Raw genomic sequence first — 18,144 nt, 5'->3', positions numbered from 1 at the left:
ATGCCCCTGCTGCCCGGCGCGGTGGGCCTGGCAGGCCTGCTCTTCTGGGCGGGCCAGACAGTCAACACCTTAATGCCCAATGCCACCTTGGCACCAGCCCGGACCGAGGGTACAGCCGTGTGGCCCCCGAGTGACTTGGGGGTGGCCCGCTACCGGCGGAAGCGCTACATCTCTGCCCGGGACATGAGTGCCTTGCTGGATTATCACAACCACATCAGGGCCAGCGTGCACCCGCCTGCGGCCAACATGGAGTACATGGTGAGTCTCCATGCCCCACCCAGTGCCCCTTCCAGCAAATGCCACTTGTCTCAATGAGTCCTGGAAGGGCTGGACCATTCACCAGCCTGGCCTTACTAGCCAGTATCTGGGTTGTCTGGACCCCATGGAAAGGGCAGGAATTAGTCTGCCTGTTTTAAACATAAGGACACTAAGGCAATTGCACAGGTCCTCCGGGGAGTCAGGGACAGAGGACTGCTACTTATGGAGCACCTACTGTGTGCCAGGCACTTCATAGAACCCTGAGGACACGCCTCCTCCTCAAGGTGGGAGTGATTCTCCTCATTTTCCAAATAAAGAGATTGAGATGCATAGAGTTAATTTGCCCAAGGTCACCCAGTTAGGATTCCAACCCAGGTCTGCCTGCTGCTAAAGGCTGTGGCCTTAACCAACACAATACCCTGCCCAAGAACTGTGGCCTCCCCACTGGGGATCTGGAGCTTTCCTTGCTAACATCTCCTTGCCCCAGGGGTGTGATGGACACACCAGACCATCTTCAGCAAGACAGAGAGGCAGAGTTTAGAGTCTTGGGGGGCTGGGAGCTGGGGGTCTCCTGCTGAGGAAAACCGGCACTCCGGCCATCAGGGGAAGCTGGGATGTCCGCCTTCAAAGAGGCAGGGCCGGCGGCTGTCACCCCAGCCTCCCAGCAGCCAGGGTGAAGGAGGGGAGCTTTCTCTATCACAGCTCCTCCTCAAGCACCATTGTCCCAAACCAGCCTTGGGGAGAGAAGCGTCTAGCTCACCCATAGATTTCTTGAGAGGAAGACATTGCCAGTCCCGCTCCTCTAGGACTTGCTACTCAACAGCCTGAAAAAATTCTTTTGCAAAGTGTCCGTTTACTTACATGCTAACACTGCTTAGAGCCAGGCAGCATGCTAAGCCCGGCGGACAGTGCCCAGAACAGGATGCACGACAGCCCTTCCCGCGAGGAGTGTACATTTTGGTGGGGATGATAGAAAACAAACATCAACGACAAAATGTATATAGATTATAATGTCAGGCAGCGATAAGGTGTTGGGAGACCGCTAGAGGTGGGGGAACAGTTATTTGTTCATTGACTGACTCATTCATTTATTAATGCAGCAACCGACACATAGAAAGAAGGCCCTCCATTTTCAAACAAATGACACATTTATTGAGCACCAGTTGTATTTGCGAGGCACTCACTCCAACAGGTGTTTAATTACGTGTGGCATTCAGTGTGGAGCAGAGACAGCTAGATGTCTCACCAGGGACCTTGTGGAGGGTCAGTGACTATGAGTCAGACAACCCTAGGGAGGTGTTTGCACCCCTCTTTTGGCACCTCCATTTCTTCTTCACTAGCTGGCTTCTGTCCGCAAGACAAATACCCTTGCTCAAGGAGTCCTTTCTCTCCCACAGCCCCAGGAAAGTTCCAGCCCTCTGTTTCTTGTTCTCACACCTGCAGGGATTGTAACGATTGACTGACTCACGTATCATATCCTTGCTAGACCGAGTCCTTGGTGCCTAGCGATGCTGCTCAATATCTGCTGAGCAAACAACTAATGTCTTAGGGAACCCCAGGAAGTCAGAGCTAGAGCGGAACTAGCACTTTTTTAAGTGAAGCTTTTTTCAGGTTATAAAACTTGGGGCATCCATGCATTGGAAAATTATGAATGTGTTGCGAAGGATGAGAAGGGTGCTCTCAATATACAGATGCGGAATAATCACTAAGATAACCTACCTTGTTACGTGAAAAGAGAAAGGTACCAAAAAAAAAAAAAAGAGAGAGAGAGAGAGAGAGAGAAACACCAAACAGAATGTCTGCATGTCTGTGTAACATGTATACACATATTATATATTATTATACATATGTAGTTATATGTGAAAACCACATATGTGCATATATTATATATGTGTGCACATACATATAGATATAGCCATATATGCTTGTACAGGTGTAGAATATTTCTGGAAGAGAGCACAGGAAGCTCAGTGATAGTTAAGAAACTCAGCAAAGTTAAGCCTGAAGTGATCTGTTCCCACCAAGCTCTCTTTCCAACCTCATCTCTCACCACTAACTCCTCACACCCTGTAGGGGACCAGTGACTTCAGGGACAGGTGGAGGAGGATAGAGATGAGAGACTTTCCACTTTTTCTCCTTTGGACATCTTACGTGTTAAACGTGTGCATGTCTTCATTATTCAAAAAGAACTTTTGAATGAAATACTTTTAATGTTAAGTTCATTTTAAAAATACAATAAGTAAGGTAAAAAAAAAATTAAGATATAATAAAATTAGTTATCTTCTCATCACCCTGGGCTCGGCCACTCCTAGGAACTGCTGAGAACTCCTGGATCAAAACCCCAGGACTCTGCTCACAGCACAGCCCCAAGCTTGAAGTCTAGTGAGGGGGTAAGGACATCAAACTAGGAGCCAGAGACCTGGGTGTGTATCTTGGCTCTGATGTGGACTTGCCGTTGACCTTGAAGTCATGGGCCTTTTCTGAGCCTCAGTTCCCTAAGCTGTCAAGTGGATTCGTTTCAGGGTTCGGGAGTACCGGCACCAGGTAAACGTGTATCTCTGGGCCCTGTTGTGATGGTGGTGGTCGTTCCCCTGGGGAATTTCATGGCCTTTGTTTGTGCAGGTCTGGGACGAGCGGCTGGCCAGGTCTGCCAAGGCCTGGGCCACCCAGTGCATCTGGGCCCACGGGCCCTCACAGCTGATGAGATACGTGGGACAGAATCTCGCCATCCATTCTGGCCGGTGAGTGACCCTCTGCCCTTCCGTTACTCAGTCAGTCATTCGACGAGGTCACCAAGCAGGTCGGTGGCAGAGCGGCGTTTCCTTTCTTCCGCCCAGCATCTTCCGTCTCCTCTGCCTCCCCAGGTACCGCTCAGTGGTGGATCTCGTGAAGTCTTGGTCTGAGGAGAAGCGACATTACTTGTTTCCGGCCCCAAAAGACTGTAACCCACACTGCCCCTGGCACTGCAGTGGCCCTGTCTGCTCCCACTACACCCAGGTACCCCTTTGTCCGGACGAAGGACTGATGGGAGAGCAAATCTTGGTCCCTTTGGGAGAAAAAGAATGTGGCGGAACAGAAGTTACAAATAAAACAGAGCCCCCTGCGGATGCGCTTTTACATAATAAGCATGTTCCTGGAAAGTTGTATGTATGTCGAGTTGAGCTGACCTGAATCTGGTTTTGAGAGTCAGAGGTGGGATGACAAATTTTTTTTTTTTGACCCCAAAATGGAGCTGTAGGACAAGTTCAAGAATGCTTCTCAATTTAATAGGTCCTAACATTTGCTAGTATGTTCTGTTTTCTAAGGCTTCTACTATCTTAAAAAGACATGCCGAAATATGGTAACAAAATCACAGTATATTTTGAGTGCTAATGTTGAATATATTAATACTTATCACACATAAAAAATACGATGCAAGAAATAGGACGGAAACTTCTAATTGTATGACAAATATTTTATTTTAGTCCTGTTGGTCTTTCTATGACTCTTTTGGAGTTAATGTCAAAAATCTAAATTTGAGACCCTCTAGGAAGTGTGAGGCCTAAATCAAATGTTCTTCCTAATATCCTGTGAGGTATCGTTACCTCCACTTTACCAAAGAAGAAACCAAGGCACAGAGTGGTTAAGCGATTTGGTGAAATTAACACAGCTAGTAATACTGAGATTCTGACCCGAGACTGTTTAACTCCCAAGTTTGCATTTTAACCTCCGACACAAAAAACACTTTTCAAACAGTGGTCACTAGGAAAAAAGAAAAGACAAAAACCTAATAGAACAGTACAAAAAATATTAGCATATTTCACACATGATAAAATTAAATATTGGTTCATAAAATTTTTGTTCCAATTTCGTGTACATGTGTGTCTGTGCACAGGGTAACATTATGAAAAATTTTCCTTACTGTTGGTTGTAGGAGAAAACAAAGTTTGAGAAACACGATAGTACAATATGCTTCCAGCCCCCTCACCTTGAGAAGGTAGACCTCACTGAACGCACCCATCCTGAAGGAAGTCTGGGAGACTCCCAACCCCAAGGATCCTGGGTCCCACTGACTCCTTCTCACGGCTTCCCTGTCTTTGTCCCTCCCCAGATGGTGTGGGCATCCTCCAATCGGCTGGGCTGTGCCATCCACACCTGCGGCAGCATCAGTGTCTGGGGCAGCACTTGGCACCAGGCGGTGTACCTGGTCTGCAACTACGCCATCAAGTAAGTGCAGCGCTCAGTCAGAAGGGGCTCTGGGGCAGGAGGGTGGACTGTGAGGTGGAGTGGGCAGAATTCAGCAGGATTCAAAGAAGAGGACACCTCGCCTTTCTCCATTTTAAGTAACTGTATATGTGGGTAGTTTCAGAGTCTATTAATGATCATTTTCCTTTGCCCAAGTTTCAGAATCAACTGGGAGATAAAGGGCTGAGGCAGGAGAACAGGCAGTCTCACTGATGAAGTCAATAGTGGGGAATCTGTCTTACATTTGCCAGCCAAGCAGGCTTGCAAATACCTCAAGATTGAATTAGACCTGCATATCCACTGACAAACAGCACTGGACGACCACAGGCCTCTTCCTATAACGGCAGTGAGTGCCCTCTAAGCTTACCACGAGAAATAGAACAACCAAGAACACATGTTCCCTGCAGGTAGGCAGATCCCAAAGGAAAGGAAGGATAGATAGCACGTTCAGCTAATCAGACCCTTCCAGACTCTCCAGTCAGCTTGGTGGGAGAGAGGTCATACAGACGTGGCCTTCACACTCGCGTTTCTTGGAAACATGGAGAAAGGGAGATGGAAGTTCCCATCCAACAAACAGTACACAACTTGCAAACCATTACAGGTCCTCATACAGAAACCAGAACAATGCTAAGTAAACACGACATTTAGATTTCAAAATTACATAATGATGGCCACCTTTTACTCTCATGTAATCCTTGATCATTTACAAAAATACTTTCACCTCATTACCTCATCGAAGATATGAAAGAGGGAAAGAAAGGAGGAAAAGGGGAGAGACACTTGGAAAAAATTTTTCTTTTTTACAGATTCAGAAATCGAGGATCAGAGAGGTATCTTTTGGTGATTTACCAAACGTCACAGAGCTAATAAGTAGCAGAGCTGTTTGACACACAAGACTTTTGATTCCAAGTCTCATGTTTTGTCTACTGACTCTATGCTGATGGTCTGGAAGTCACTGGTAGTCTAAGCATTAATTCCCCATTTTTTTGTTAGACGGTGACACCTATTGACAAAGTACCATATTGTAGCCTCGCTTTGTTAGACAAGAAAACTGCAACAACCAAATTTCGTTACAAACAGCTTAAAGGATTGTTCCAGTTTGTTTGCTGATATGTTGAGTTTCTGCGTCATTAAGTATTAACAGTATAGTTGTTAAGATATTTAGACTCTGGCATCAAGACTGTCAGAGTTTGCATTGTAATTTAACTGTTTCTTCATCTGCAAAATGGGTGCATATTCCACTCACAGAATTGTTAAGAGAATTAAGCGAGCTGACCCAGGCAACACGCCCCCTGCCCCTTGACCCCCACCAGGCTCATAAGAAATTCGGAGGAAGTGTTGGTTCTTATTGTCATTACCAGACCCAAGTTGGATTCCCAGCTCTGCCAAGGGCACGCTGATGACTTTGGGTAAATCATGTTATCTCTTCCTTTAAAATAGAGCTAATATTGCCTGGCTCACAGAGGCTCATAGTGCATTGTTGTCTATACTACCTGGTAAATAAATCTTGGCCGTGATTATAACTAGGTTATAAAGTCTTCAGGAGTGGGAAATAGACCTTATTCATTTCTATACATATCCATCTACTACAGTGATGTCAACCCTTTGGTCTTTTAAGCAGTAGAACATTTTTCCAAGTTTTAAATTAAATGAAAAGAAACTACTCTGATCCCATCCCTCCTGGTGTCTCTACCACCCACTCTCCCCACCCCCAAATTTCAGGGAGACTTTTTGAAAACTGTATGCTTACAGCATCTGGCACAAATCCTGATGCCCAATAGGTGCTCTGGAGGTGTCGAATGCATGAATGAATGAATGAGTCCCATCTGAAACCAGAAATGCAGACTTTTCTAAGCTCTTTGGCTGACTTTACTGGTAGTCACTCAACAATCACTTTTGGAGAAAAAAAGATTCCGTTTCTGCCCATGAATAGTGTTCGTTTTAAGTGTGGGAAAACCAGGACTTGCAAAGATAATTCACACTGTGGGCCAATAGCGAGACTATTAGGCAGGCGCAAGCAAGAAAGAGCTAAGGGTCTGATTTTAGACCTTTAGAGGAGAAAGAGGGAGAAGAAGAGAAATCAGTGATCTGGGCTACAAGGGAGAGTTGTGGGAAGGTCAAGTGTGTAAGCTGGAGCCACGTGCGGCTGGGGCATCCTGAGCTGCCTTGACCAAAAGCTGTGGATGCGATTCTGTAAGCCAAGGCCTGGCAAACTACAGCCCATAGCAAAATCCAGCCTGCTGTCTGTTTTTGTAAATAAAATTTCATTGAAACACAGCTGCACCATTCACTTAATACTGTCTATGGCAGCTTTCATGCGAGAGAGACATCTGGTCCACAAAGCCTAAAATATTTATCATCTGGTCCTTTCCAAAATAAAAAATTCGCTAGCCGTGCCTAGGCAATGGGAAGCCACCGAAAGTTCTTGAGCAGGAGAAGGTGGTGTGTGGTGTTCTTCTTTTTTTTTTTTTTTTAACGACCTTTATTGAGATACAATTCATATACCATATGGCTCACCCATTGGAAGTGTACAGTTCAATGGGTCTTGGTATATTACATTAATAACTTTTTTAAATTGTGGTAAAACACATATAGCATAAAATTTGCCATTTCAACTAGTTTTAAGTGTATAACATTCACAATGTTGTGCAACCACCACCACGATTTCCAAAACTTTTTTCTCACCCCAAAGAGAAACTCGGTACCCATTAAGCAATAGCTCCCTATTCCCCTTCCCCCCAAAGACCGGGTCCCGTTGAAAGGGTTAACTCAGGAGCTGGTAGGATGGGTTTGGCATAAGGCTGTTTAAGAAATAAACAGCGGTGACCCTGACAAGGCTTCAGGGGCATGTCACCCCTCCCACCTCCCATGATTAAATTACACTCACCGTCTAATTAATTATTTGAGCTCTCATTTGTGTGGTAGTACTCTTATAGGTTACAAAGTGTTTTCACATAATTTTTACAGACGCCATTTTATTCGTTTGTTTTATTCAGAGAATAAAATCAAGGCTCAAGAAATGAGGTGGTTTATTCCGTCACCAACTCGCAGGTGGCAGAATCCAGGACCAGGACTAGAACTTAGATCTGTCTGAGTCTGGGTGAAGGGTAGGGCGAAAGGAATAAGAAAATTAATCCTTGCTGGGGAGTCACTTATTTGCTGGGCATGGTGCTGGGTGCATGCGCACGTGGCTCTGTTATTTCATTTTCACCACATCCCTGTGCTGGGGGGAAGTCGTCTCTTGGTCTGACAGTCGAAGAAACCGAGGCTTGCAGAGATGACTTGCCCAAGGACGCATGGGCAGTCAGCGGTGCTGCTGAGATCTGGAAACTTGTGAGGGTTGTTCGGTCTCCTCTGTCCCCTGACCCCACGTTTCTGGGACCTTTTCTCTTCCAGGGGCAACTGGATTGGTGAGGCACCGTACAAGATGGGGAGGCCGTGTTCCGCTTGCCCCCCCAGTTACCAAGGCAACTGTAATAACAACATGTGTTTCTCTGGGTCCAAATCCAACAAGCTCCTGTGGTTCTGAATTTTCCCTGGGCTCTGATGGGCCTCCAAGGGTCCCTCCCCAAAGACCAGGCCAAGGAATAATTCTTTCTTTTTAAAGACATGAGTTGGGCTCACTCCGCTGATCTGATTTCCCCCTTCTGATTCCATTTTCTAAATGTCTGGCGTGTACCAGAAGAAAACGACCTCGCCACCTTTCTCCTTTCCTCAGTCGCATCTTTCTTTTTCTGCTTTACAGGAAAGAGTCCTATGTCTTCAACTGACTCAGTCCTCAGAGAGCCAGAGCAGCAATGTTTAACTCTCAGGCCCCAAACTTACACGTCTTTGTCCATCCAATAAAAGACATTTATTGAATACCCTTTAGCAGCAACCCACCTTCATTCATCTAACCATAGCCAACCAGCTCTGGGCAGCCTTTGAGGACCCCTGAGTAGGGAACATTTCCGGTCCCAGCTTGTAAAAATTAATTGAAACTAGCTTGTGGACACCTCACTCCTATTTCGTGTTACTGGAGACACCATAGGGCCCAGGGCCCCTTTCACAGATGGGTACGCTGAGGCTCAGCGAAGGGGTCTGACTCACAGAGAGCTGCGAAGGCACCCAGGTCGGAGCTCAGGCTCGGGCACCTCTTCAGACACCTCTCCGAGCACTCAGGACTGAGAGGCGAAAACCAAAGTCTTTCTGGCCCAAGGCAACGCTCTCTTTCGAGGCCTGTATTTTTCCACTTTCACTCTCTCTGCTTCGGTTTCTCCCTTTCATCTACTCGCCAGTCCTATCTCTGTCTCTCTTGCTCTTTCTTTCTCCTGTAGAATCTCATTCTCATTCCCTTTAACCATTTCCCCTTTCCCTACCCCGCCCCACCCAGACACCATTAACACACAAAAGTCCTTTTGTCTCCAGAGATAGTAAAATTTCTCCCTCAGACCTTGCCCTCCAGCTGGGGCTCACTCCCTACCTGGCGGATGAAAACAGGCCACTTTCCCCAGAGTGCCTACATTTTTCCAGAAGGAGTGAATTTTCTTCTCTTTTGGTCATTCCTAGACCACAACCTGGGCATGTCAACATCACCACCACCACCACTACCCCTGCCCCCAATAAAGTCCTTTGAGATCCCTGCAGTATCTCTTTCTGGTCCCTCCCTCTCTCAGCTCCCAGGAGGGTCAAAGGGGAGAGAACAGAATTAGTAGGGGGAGATGGAGTGAGAAGACAACCAGGGAAGGGGGCTAACAGCCCCCTCACCAGCCCCTACTTTGCTCCAGGCACATCAGCTAGACCGGGCGTGCATGTGTATGTATTATTATCCCATTTTACAGATGAGAAAATGAAGCTTAGACTGAGTGCCCCTTTCCAAATGCTGGAAATAAGTGAAACAAGAGAAACCAGGACACTGCTTTGAGTTCGTTATTCTCGTATATCCTTCCTACTTTCTTTTGAGAGGGGGCATTAAACTGTTCTTTCATTTATATAACAATGATGATACTAAATGTTAGGTTTTAAAGAAAATTATTAATGTCCTTATTTGGGGGAAAAAAGGTTTGCCAACCCTATATCGATTTCCCAAATGTTCTGGAAATTTAAGTGGTATGTGACCCCCGGAATTAAATGATGTGCATGAGGTCACATAGCTAATAAAGAACAGACATGGGATTCAGTTTCATCTGACTCCAAATCTTGTGTTGTTTTGACCGTTCACTTTGCCTTCCTGTGTCCTGAGTACCAGGATAAGGAAAATAACAGTGACGGGCATTTGCGTGCTACTTAGGACACTCAATCTCATTGAAGTGCCATAGCTATCTTAAGTGATAGGTACTGTTCCTATCCCCGTTTTACAGACATAAAAAATGAGGCTGAGAAAGCTGGATTTGAATCTGCTCGATAAGACTCAAAAGCCCGCTGTCTTAATCTGTTCACTCTCCTGCCTCTTACCTGATAAGGGAGAAACTCAGGGATTGAACAAAGGTAGAGACGATTAAGAAAAAAAAAGGTATCGTAGGGTAGGCGTTCCAGATGACCACCTGGGTTCCCCATTCCTGATAGTGCCTTTGAGGAGAGCCCATGACAAAAGGACAATGCTTTTGTGCCTGCTCTTGCCGGTCACGCCTTAGACACGCAGACCTGGGGGTGAAGACCCCGGCGAAAGGAGTTGCATTTAGCATCCTGGCTTGTTAAGCTCAGTTCCAACTGAAGGGGGACTTTTCTTGCAAGAAATCAGTAGCAACAACTTTCCAACCTCTGTAGTATTTTATACTTTTTGAAGACTTTCATACCCCAGTCTCATTTGGTCACTCGTCTGTTCGTTCATTCATTCACCAACCAAAAGGGTTAGGAGCATAGACTCTGGAGCCATACTGCCTCAGTACAAATGTAACTTAGTGGCTGGGTGGACTTGGGTAAGTTACTGTGAGCTCTCAGTCTCATCTGCAAATGGGGACACTCATAGTATCTGCCTCATGAAGTCATTCAAAACATGAAATGAATGAATATATGGTGACCACTTAGAACAGTGCCTTGCACATAGTGAGTGCTATAAAATTGTCACCTCCGAGCACAGCGGTCATTAATATAGATCAGGGATGGGCAAGCTACGGTTCAAAAGCCAAATTTCACTCACAACCTGTTTTTGTAAATAAAGTTTTATTGGAACTCAGTCATGCCTATTTCTTTCTATATGTTCTATGGCTGCTTTCATGCTTTCACAGCAGACATGAGTAGTTGTGAAAGACGATGTCTTGCCAAGCCTGAAATATTTCCTAACGGACCCTTTACAGAAAGTCTGTCAACCCCTGAAATCTGTAGTGTTCCTGTATTCCAAGAGCTTGTAATTCTAGTGGGACAGTCAAGCATGAAATAGAAGATGGGTACAGATACACTATTATGACAGGAGGAAATGGTACTTGGGAGAAGAACAGGGAAGTGCAAAAGCATCGCATAGGTCTTCCTGTAGGGGGATGTTTTTGGATGAAGAAGAGAAGCTGGTCAGTCTCTGAGGCAGTGATGACAAATGGGTAGAAAGCTGAGGAAAAGAGCAGGTGGCAAGATCAGGAGCTAAAGAAGACCTGCCGGGTGTTGGGGGAAAGGGAGTGAGATGACACCAGCAGAGAGGCCAGGGCCAAATCACGAACAATCTTGGGGCTTCACTTGAGGACAATAGGGGAGGACAACAGGGGAGCAAGATTCTAACAGTGGAATGACATGTCATATTTGCATTTGAAAAGATCATTCTGGCTACATTAATGGCGAAAAATATGACGAGAGTCAGAGTGTGTGCTGGGGTCCGGGAAAAAAGACCATTTTGATAATCCAAGTGAGAAATGAGGATGGCTTGAACCAGGGAAGTGGTATTGGAAACAAAGAGAAGTGGATACGTTTTTGAGATGTTAGGGAGTGGAATGCAGGAGGTCTTTGTAATGGTCGGTCGTATAGGAAATGGAGTAGATGAAGGCGCCATTTTATCAAGATGAGGAATATAGGGAGAGGAGTTTTAATAGAAGCAAAGAGCCAGAGTGTAGTTAGGGGTATATTATCTTTGCGATGTCTGTGAAACGTATAAGCGGAGATATCTAGGAGGCAGTTGGATATATGAATCTGGACTCCAGAGGAGAGATTTAGGTTGAGATTCACAGGTATAAGGATAGCCATCGAAGTCATCATAATGAAGAACGAGATTGTGGGAAGAGAGAATAATAGGCTGAGAAAAGAAGAAATACATCTAAACTTAGTCCCAAGTAACTCTAGTATTTAAGGACAGGAAGAGAATCATGAACTGTCAAGAGACAGAGAAAAAAAGAATAGCCAAGAAGGAAGGAAACCGGAAGACTATTGCAGAATGGATGCTAAGGGAAGAGTCTATTGAAAGGAGGAGCAGGCAACTGTCAAATTCTGCTGGGGGTCCAGTAAAGTGTCCATTGAATGTTGAGGCATGGAGTCATTCTAACTCACCAATGAAGACCAAGTGGCATGTGTGTTTGGGGCGGCAAGGCGGGATCAGAGCCAGACTGAAGGAGGCAGTGCTGTAGGCAGGGAAAACAGAGCTAGTGTGGACCACTATTTAAAAGGTTCAGCTGCGAAGGGAGGAGAGAGCAGAGGTAGTAGCTGAGATGGGGAAGGAAATTATTGTGGGTTTTTTTTTTTAAATAAAAGATATTATAGTATATTCAAATATTGATAGGATTCTGCTTCTAAAAACTTGTCCTACAGATATATTCCCTACATGTGGGTCAGGACACATGTATGAAGACAGTCGCCGTTTGTAATTGCAAAAGCCCGGAAACGACCAAAGTGTCCAGCAACAGGACACCAGTAAAATCACTCATGGGACATTCACACAGTGGAATACTACACAGCTACTCGAGAGAAGAGGTAGGCGTGCTGGTAGGGAGATCACCCTTAAATACCAAGGGTGGGGGTGGGGGAAGCAGATGGCAGAAGAGTGTGTTCAATATGTTTCCATGTATTTATATGCATTTATATTCGTGCGTACGTCTTAGTCAGCTCAGGCTGCCATAACAAAATACCATAGCCTGGGTGGCTTGAGCAACATTAATTTTTTTTTTTTCATGATTTTGGAGGCTGGAAGCCTGAGATCAGGGTTGCAGTATAGTTGGGTGCTGGTGAGAGCTCCCTTCCTGGCTTGCAGACAACCGCCTTCTCACCATGTGGCAGAGAGCATATGGCAGAGAGCAAGCTCTCTCCAATCTCTTCTTATAAAGACACTGATCCTATTGGATCAGGACCCCACCCTCATGACCTCATTTAATCTTAATAACTTCCATAAGGTTCTATCTTCAGATACAAATGGGAGGGTTAGGACTTTAACATGTGAATTTTGGGAGGACACAATTCAGTTCATAGCAATGTATATGTGTACATAAATGCATAACTTCTGGAAATATATACAAGAATTTGTTTAAAAGTTTAATGGAATGAAATGTGGGATCTAAGGTAAGAGGAAGGTTTATTTTTCATTATGTTCTGTTCGTATAACTTTCATTTTTAGCATGCAAATGTATTACTTTTACATTTATAAAACTGGTTTGAAACGAACAAAAGCAAAAAGAAAAATTACATCACATGATTAAACTTAAAAAGACTGAGAACAAAAAATGGTGGTAAACATGTGGAGCAGATAAGAACTCTCTCGCTTTGCTGGCAGGAATGCAAAATGGTACGGCTACTCCGAACAACAGTGGGAGTGTCCATATATATATATACCATGTCAACCAGCAATTCCTTTCCTAGAAATTTATCCAAGAGAAATGAAGCATATGTCACATGAAGACTTGTTCATAAATATACGTACCTGCTTAATTCATAATAGCTCCAAACTGGAGACAACTCAACATCTGTCACCAGGTGAATGATGAACTAATTCCAGTATATCCATCCACTGGAATACTACTTGGCAAGAAAAAAGGACATGACCATAGATGAAACTCACAAACATGCTGAACAAAATAAACCAGACAAAAGGATAAATGCCATCTTATCTATTTCTGATATTCCAGAAAAGACATATCTAACCTGGAGTGACAGAAAGCATGTCAGTAGTTGCCTGGAGTGAGAGGTGCCTGGGGTATTGATTGCAGAGGACTAAAGGGAACTTTCCGGGGTGATGGAAATGTCTGTATCTTGATTAAGGTTATAGTTACATGGGTGTGTACATTTGGTGCACTTAAAAAGGGTCCATTTTTATTACATGTAAATTATACCTCAATAAAATTAACTTTAAAGGTCTAAAGAGGGGGAGGTTGAATATATATATAGGAGAAATCATACATGGTCACGTGGGGCTCCTGAGCAGCGGGAAGTGGTAGGGAGCGGACCGGGCGAATCGGAATGGAAGGAAGTGAGCAAAGTGCAAGTGTAGGTGAATTTCGCTGGGGAGTTGAGGAAGGTCCAGGTTTAAGGCTTCTGTTTCCTCTGAGAAGGTAAAATCTCATCCTTTCAAGGATGAGAATGGAAAAGGTTTGGAGGAGAGGAAAGATTTGATATAAAGATCTGATAGAAAGCAGCGAGGAAAGACTGAGGCAGACGCTCTGCTCCACGTGGTCACTAATGTGACCGAGTTGGTGGTCACGAATCATGGCGGCCCTCATCTGTCCTCTAGGTGATTTTTTTTTTTTCTCAGCAGAGATTGGCTTCTGGCAAACAGGCATGAAAAAAGCAAGGCACTTAGATTTATCCAGGCTTAGAGAAGTAACAGAGAAACTAAGATAATAGGCTGCGGCTTTAAGGTGGACAGGTAGAAAAGAAGGGAGAAAATGGAAGGAATAAAGGACTGGAAAGAATTCCAGTGTCCATCAAAAGGGGACCAGAGCAATAGCACTGGAAAGAAGGAGACTGGGGACAGAGGGAAATCCATCAACTAGCTATCTTAGAAGTGGAGCAATGCCCGAGGCAGGTGTTACTGTAGGGAAATGAGATCATTTACCGAAAACCATATTGCAAGATGATGGTGGGGCAGGGATGTTCTGATTCTCCTGCATCCCAAGGTTGACTGCTTCTCACTTGAGCTCTAACATAATGAAGACCTCGATTTCATTATCCCAAATCAGGCCGTGAGACCCAACATTGGAACAACAGAAATGGGACTGTTTCCTAAAAAGCCAAGTAGCAGGTGCCTAGTATTCGAGAGAGCTAAAAAGCAAGATGGCTCTGCGTCCAGAGACCAGAATGCAGATTTCAACAGTAGGCTACTTTTTTAATGGGGAAGGAGATTAGTGGACCAGGGGAGGGGACGGGCAGAGTGCTTTTCGTCTGTGGGCCTGGAGCCGGCCTGAGTTTCTCCATCCCTCATAGCACTCACCAGTTTGTAATACTATATTTAATATTATCTGATTGAATCCCATCTCCTCCGTTAGTCTGTAAGTTCCGTGAGTGCAGGGATGATTTGCTCATTTCTATACCACTGGAGTCTAGCACAAGACTTGGTATTCAGTAGGCGCTCAATAAGTATATGTTAGATAAAGGGGAGTTATAATTCCACCCCCTCTATGTACCAACTGTGAGACTCCAAGCAAGCACCTCCTCTGTGTGCCCCAATGGCCTCATCAAGGTTGAATTTAAACATGGCAATGCCTGTATACAGCTCCTAGCATCTAGTAGGCGCTCAATACATACAGTCCTCCACCCTCCTCCTTGTCTCCTCTCCTGCTCCCTCCCACCTCATGCCACACCCATTTGTGTAGAGTCATAAAACCCAACCCAGGTTGGACTCTCACCTCCCTAGCCCTTCCTGGCAAGTCCCTTTCCTCAAATTGGGGGTGGGAAGAGCTGGTGTCCCCTACGTCTGGCTGCAGGTCTCCCCAACCCGAGTGCAGGACTGGGGCCCAAGTGGACCTCGGGTCTGGCCAGGTTGCTGTTGCCGTGGTAACAGTGACAGTCCCCAGCCGCAGGTTCCCTAAGAGACTGGTTACTCTTTAACGTATCCACCCACCTTGGGTGATTAGAAGAATCAATAAGATAACCGGGCGGTGGCAGCTGGCTGTGCTCACTGCCTTCCTGGTGGACCGGCTCCCACTGCCGCTGCGTGTGGGGCCCGGGCTCCTCCATGCCCCCGGGTCTCCAGCTGGGTGGGCTCGGCCATGGTCAGTGTGAATGCGCCCCTCGGGGCTTCAGTGGAGAGTCCCTATGGTGAGTGGGGCCAGTGGGTGGGACCGTGGGAGGACTGAACAGGGCAGGACCATGGTCAAGTTTGGGAGACCGTGGGACGCTCCTGGCCCATGTGTTTCAGAGGGAACCGAAGACCCTATAAGGGCTCCTCTAAAATGGCAGGAAGCCCAGGGGAGGCATGTGACTTGCTTCACTAAGCTTCCAAACAGGGGCATGGCGGATTTGGTATGGGACGTGCTGGGAGGCGCTGCAGAAGCCCCAGTGCAGTGGCTTGGTTCGTTTTCTACCCAGAAAGACTGCTTTCCTGGGGATGCGTCTCAGGGGTACTTCCAAAATTTCACAGGGGATGGGGCTCGAAGCATCATCCCCACTTTGCCTCGGGGCCAACTAAAGCCCAAAGAGAGCCTTGCTGGGCATGGTTGTGGAGCTGAGTCATGATCTAGGTGGGATGGGACTCAAGGAGAGAAGTGGCCGGCCCCTCTGATGAGGGCCACCAAGTCAGGGTAATCCAGTAAGGGGAAGTGGTATAAAGCAATGCACAGTGCAGGGCGTTGGAAAATGAGAATGATCTCATGCCAAATGTGTGCAACTTGGATGCAAGGTTAGGGAAGCATGTGCTACTGACGGAGAAGGGCTTGGGCTCTTTTGTTTGGGGGATGACTTCAACATTGTAACCCAAATGTCTGACTGCAGAGGATGGGTAAATAAAGTACGATTTATCATTAAGATGAAATGCTATCCTATTGTTTTAAAAAAAAGTGTAGATCTGTGTGTAGATAGCAAGGGACCTCCACGTTACATTAAGTGAACAAAGTAAGCTGAAGGACTGTGTATAGCCTATTACATTTCTGATAACAAAACGGATGTATGCATATATATGTACACACACGTTTATATTTACATAGAACATTATTGGAAGGACACAGAGACCAGTAACAGAGTTTTGTTTCTGAGGAGGGAGTTTCAAGAGATTGTTTTATTTATTTCTTTATTTATTTTGCACATTTTAGATTTTTAAAAATTAGATGCATTTTATAAACCAGCTTAAATCACACATTTGCACGGAGCTTGTCCTCTGGAATCCGGTAGATGTTGGTTCTAGTTCTATGACTTTAGATAAATTAGTTAACATTTTTGTGCCTCTGTTGTCTTCTCTCTGAAGTTGAGATAGGGTATCTTAGGGTCTTCTTGGATAACTAAAGGAGATCAAGGATGTAAGCCCTTGGCATAACACACATTATAAGGACTTAATACATATTACTTAGTGTCCTTATTAGCTGAGGACAGATGGCCTCAAGGAATCAGGGACTGGTCTCCTGTCTAGCCCAGGAGACCTTTCTTCGCTCTACCATCAAGCAGGAGTCTGTGATGCAGAGGGACTAGCAGAAGCTGAAGAATCAAAAACAGCCTGGGGATCTATCCCACACACCAGCTGTGCGACCTTGGGCAAGTCACTTCCCCTCTCTGAGTCTATTTCTTCATCCATAAAAATGGAGAGAACAGGACCTGTCTCACAGAGGGTGATGCAATTAGAGGAGATAGAATAGCTAAAGGGCTGGGCATGGCTTAGGTGCTTCATCTAAGGTTAAAACACAATTGCAAGATTTGGTTAATCTTGTGGCGAGAGGAAGACTCATTGTTTCCCAAAGGGGCCAGTCAGCTTCTGGGGAAGGAGAGCCCTGGGCCACAAGCCTAGACTAGGGATGAATGGAAGGCTCCACAGAGCTCCTCCCAAAGGTTAATATAATAATAATATAAACTGACAGCCTCTCGCCACGACTTAGATCTATCCACTTCGTAGGATGTCCTCTCGTGGCCCTTTATCCCAGTATCTGTAATGCTCATCACATAGCAAATATTCAACAAACATTGGTTGGGTGATTGGATGGATGGACAGATGGATGGACGGACAAATGGATGGGTGGATAGATGAATGTTTTATGCCTATTACTTTATTTACTCTCACAATAGTTTTCTCAGATAAATACTATTATTATCTCCAAGGACTGAAGAGAAAACTAACATCCAAGATAGTTAAAAAAATTATATGACCCCTAGACCTGACACAGTTTGTCTGTGCTGATGCTCTCGTCTAAGCTACAGATATGGCGGGGCAGAGGAAGGAGGGCTCCCATGGCCAGATTTGAAACATGCACCAAAGAAAAGAAAAATACTGTTGTCCTGGGAAAATGGGGCATTTGCTGGTGTGTGCGTGCGTGCGTGTGTGTGTGTGTGTGTGTACTATGTGACAGTGGCTAAAAGACCCTGCTTTTCAGGTACAATAACTCTGGGTTAGCATCCTGGATCTCCTTTTCTTTTCTTTTTTTTTTTTTAGCAGTGTGGCCTCTCTCTGAGCCTCAGATGTTTCTTCTGTACAACGAACTAGGGAAGTCTGCTGGGAGGCTCTGGGAAAGATACACTTTCTGATTTAGAAAAATCAGCAACAACAAAGTGCTTTGAGGCAAACCCCTTCTCCTGGGTCTTCTAACGGGGATAATAATAAACTTCCTCAGGTTGCAGAAGCTGAAGAATAGAGTTAAGCTG

General features: G+C 45.4%; 1 protein-coding gene across 1 annotated transcript; it reads left to right on the top strand.

Annotated features, from left to right (window-relative positions):
* Window positions 1-8,011, top strand: R3HDML (R3H domain containing like). Its single transcript, XM_016152457.2, has 5 exons — window positions 1-258; window positions 2,881-2,999; window positions 3,123-3,255; window positions 4,349-4,464; window positions 7,879-8,011. Exons 1-5 carry the CDS (start codon window positions 1-3, stop codon window positions 8,009-8,011), a joined length of 759 nt encoding a protein of 252 aa, XP_016007943.1.
* The last annotated feature ends 10,133 nt before the right edge of the window (window positions 8,012-18,144 follow it).

The sequence above is a fragment of the Rousettus aegyptiacus genome, unplaced genomic scaffold (assembly GCF_014176215.1).
Source record: "Rousettus aegyptiacus isolate mRouAeg1 unplaced genomic scaffold, mRouAeg1.p scaffold_m13_p_12, whole genome shotgun sequence".
Taxonomy (NCBI): Eukaryota; Metazoa; Chordata; class Mammalia; order Chiroptera; family Pteropodidae; genus Rousettus; species Rousettus aegyptiacus.
The sequence above is the reverse complement of the archived record's forward strand: the minus strand, read 5'-3'. Positions and strand labels throughout refer to the sequence as shown.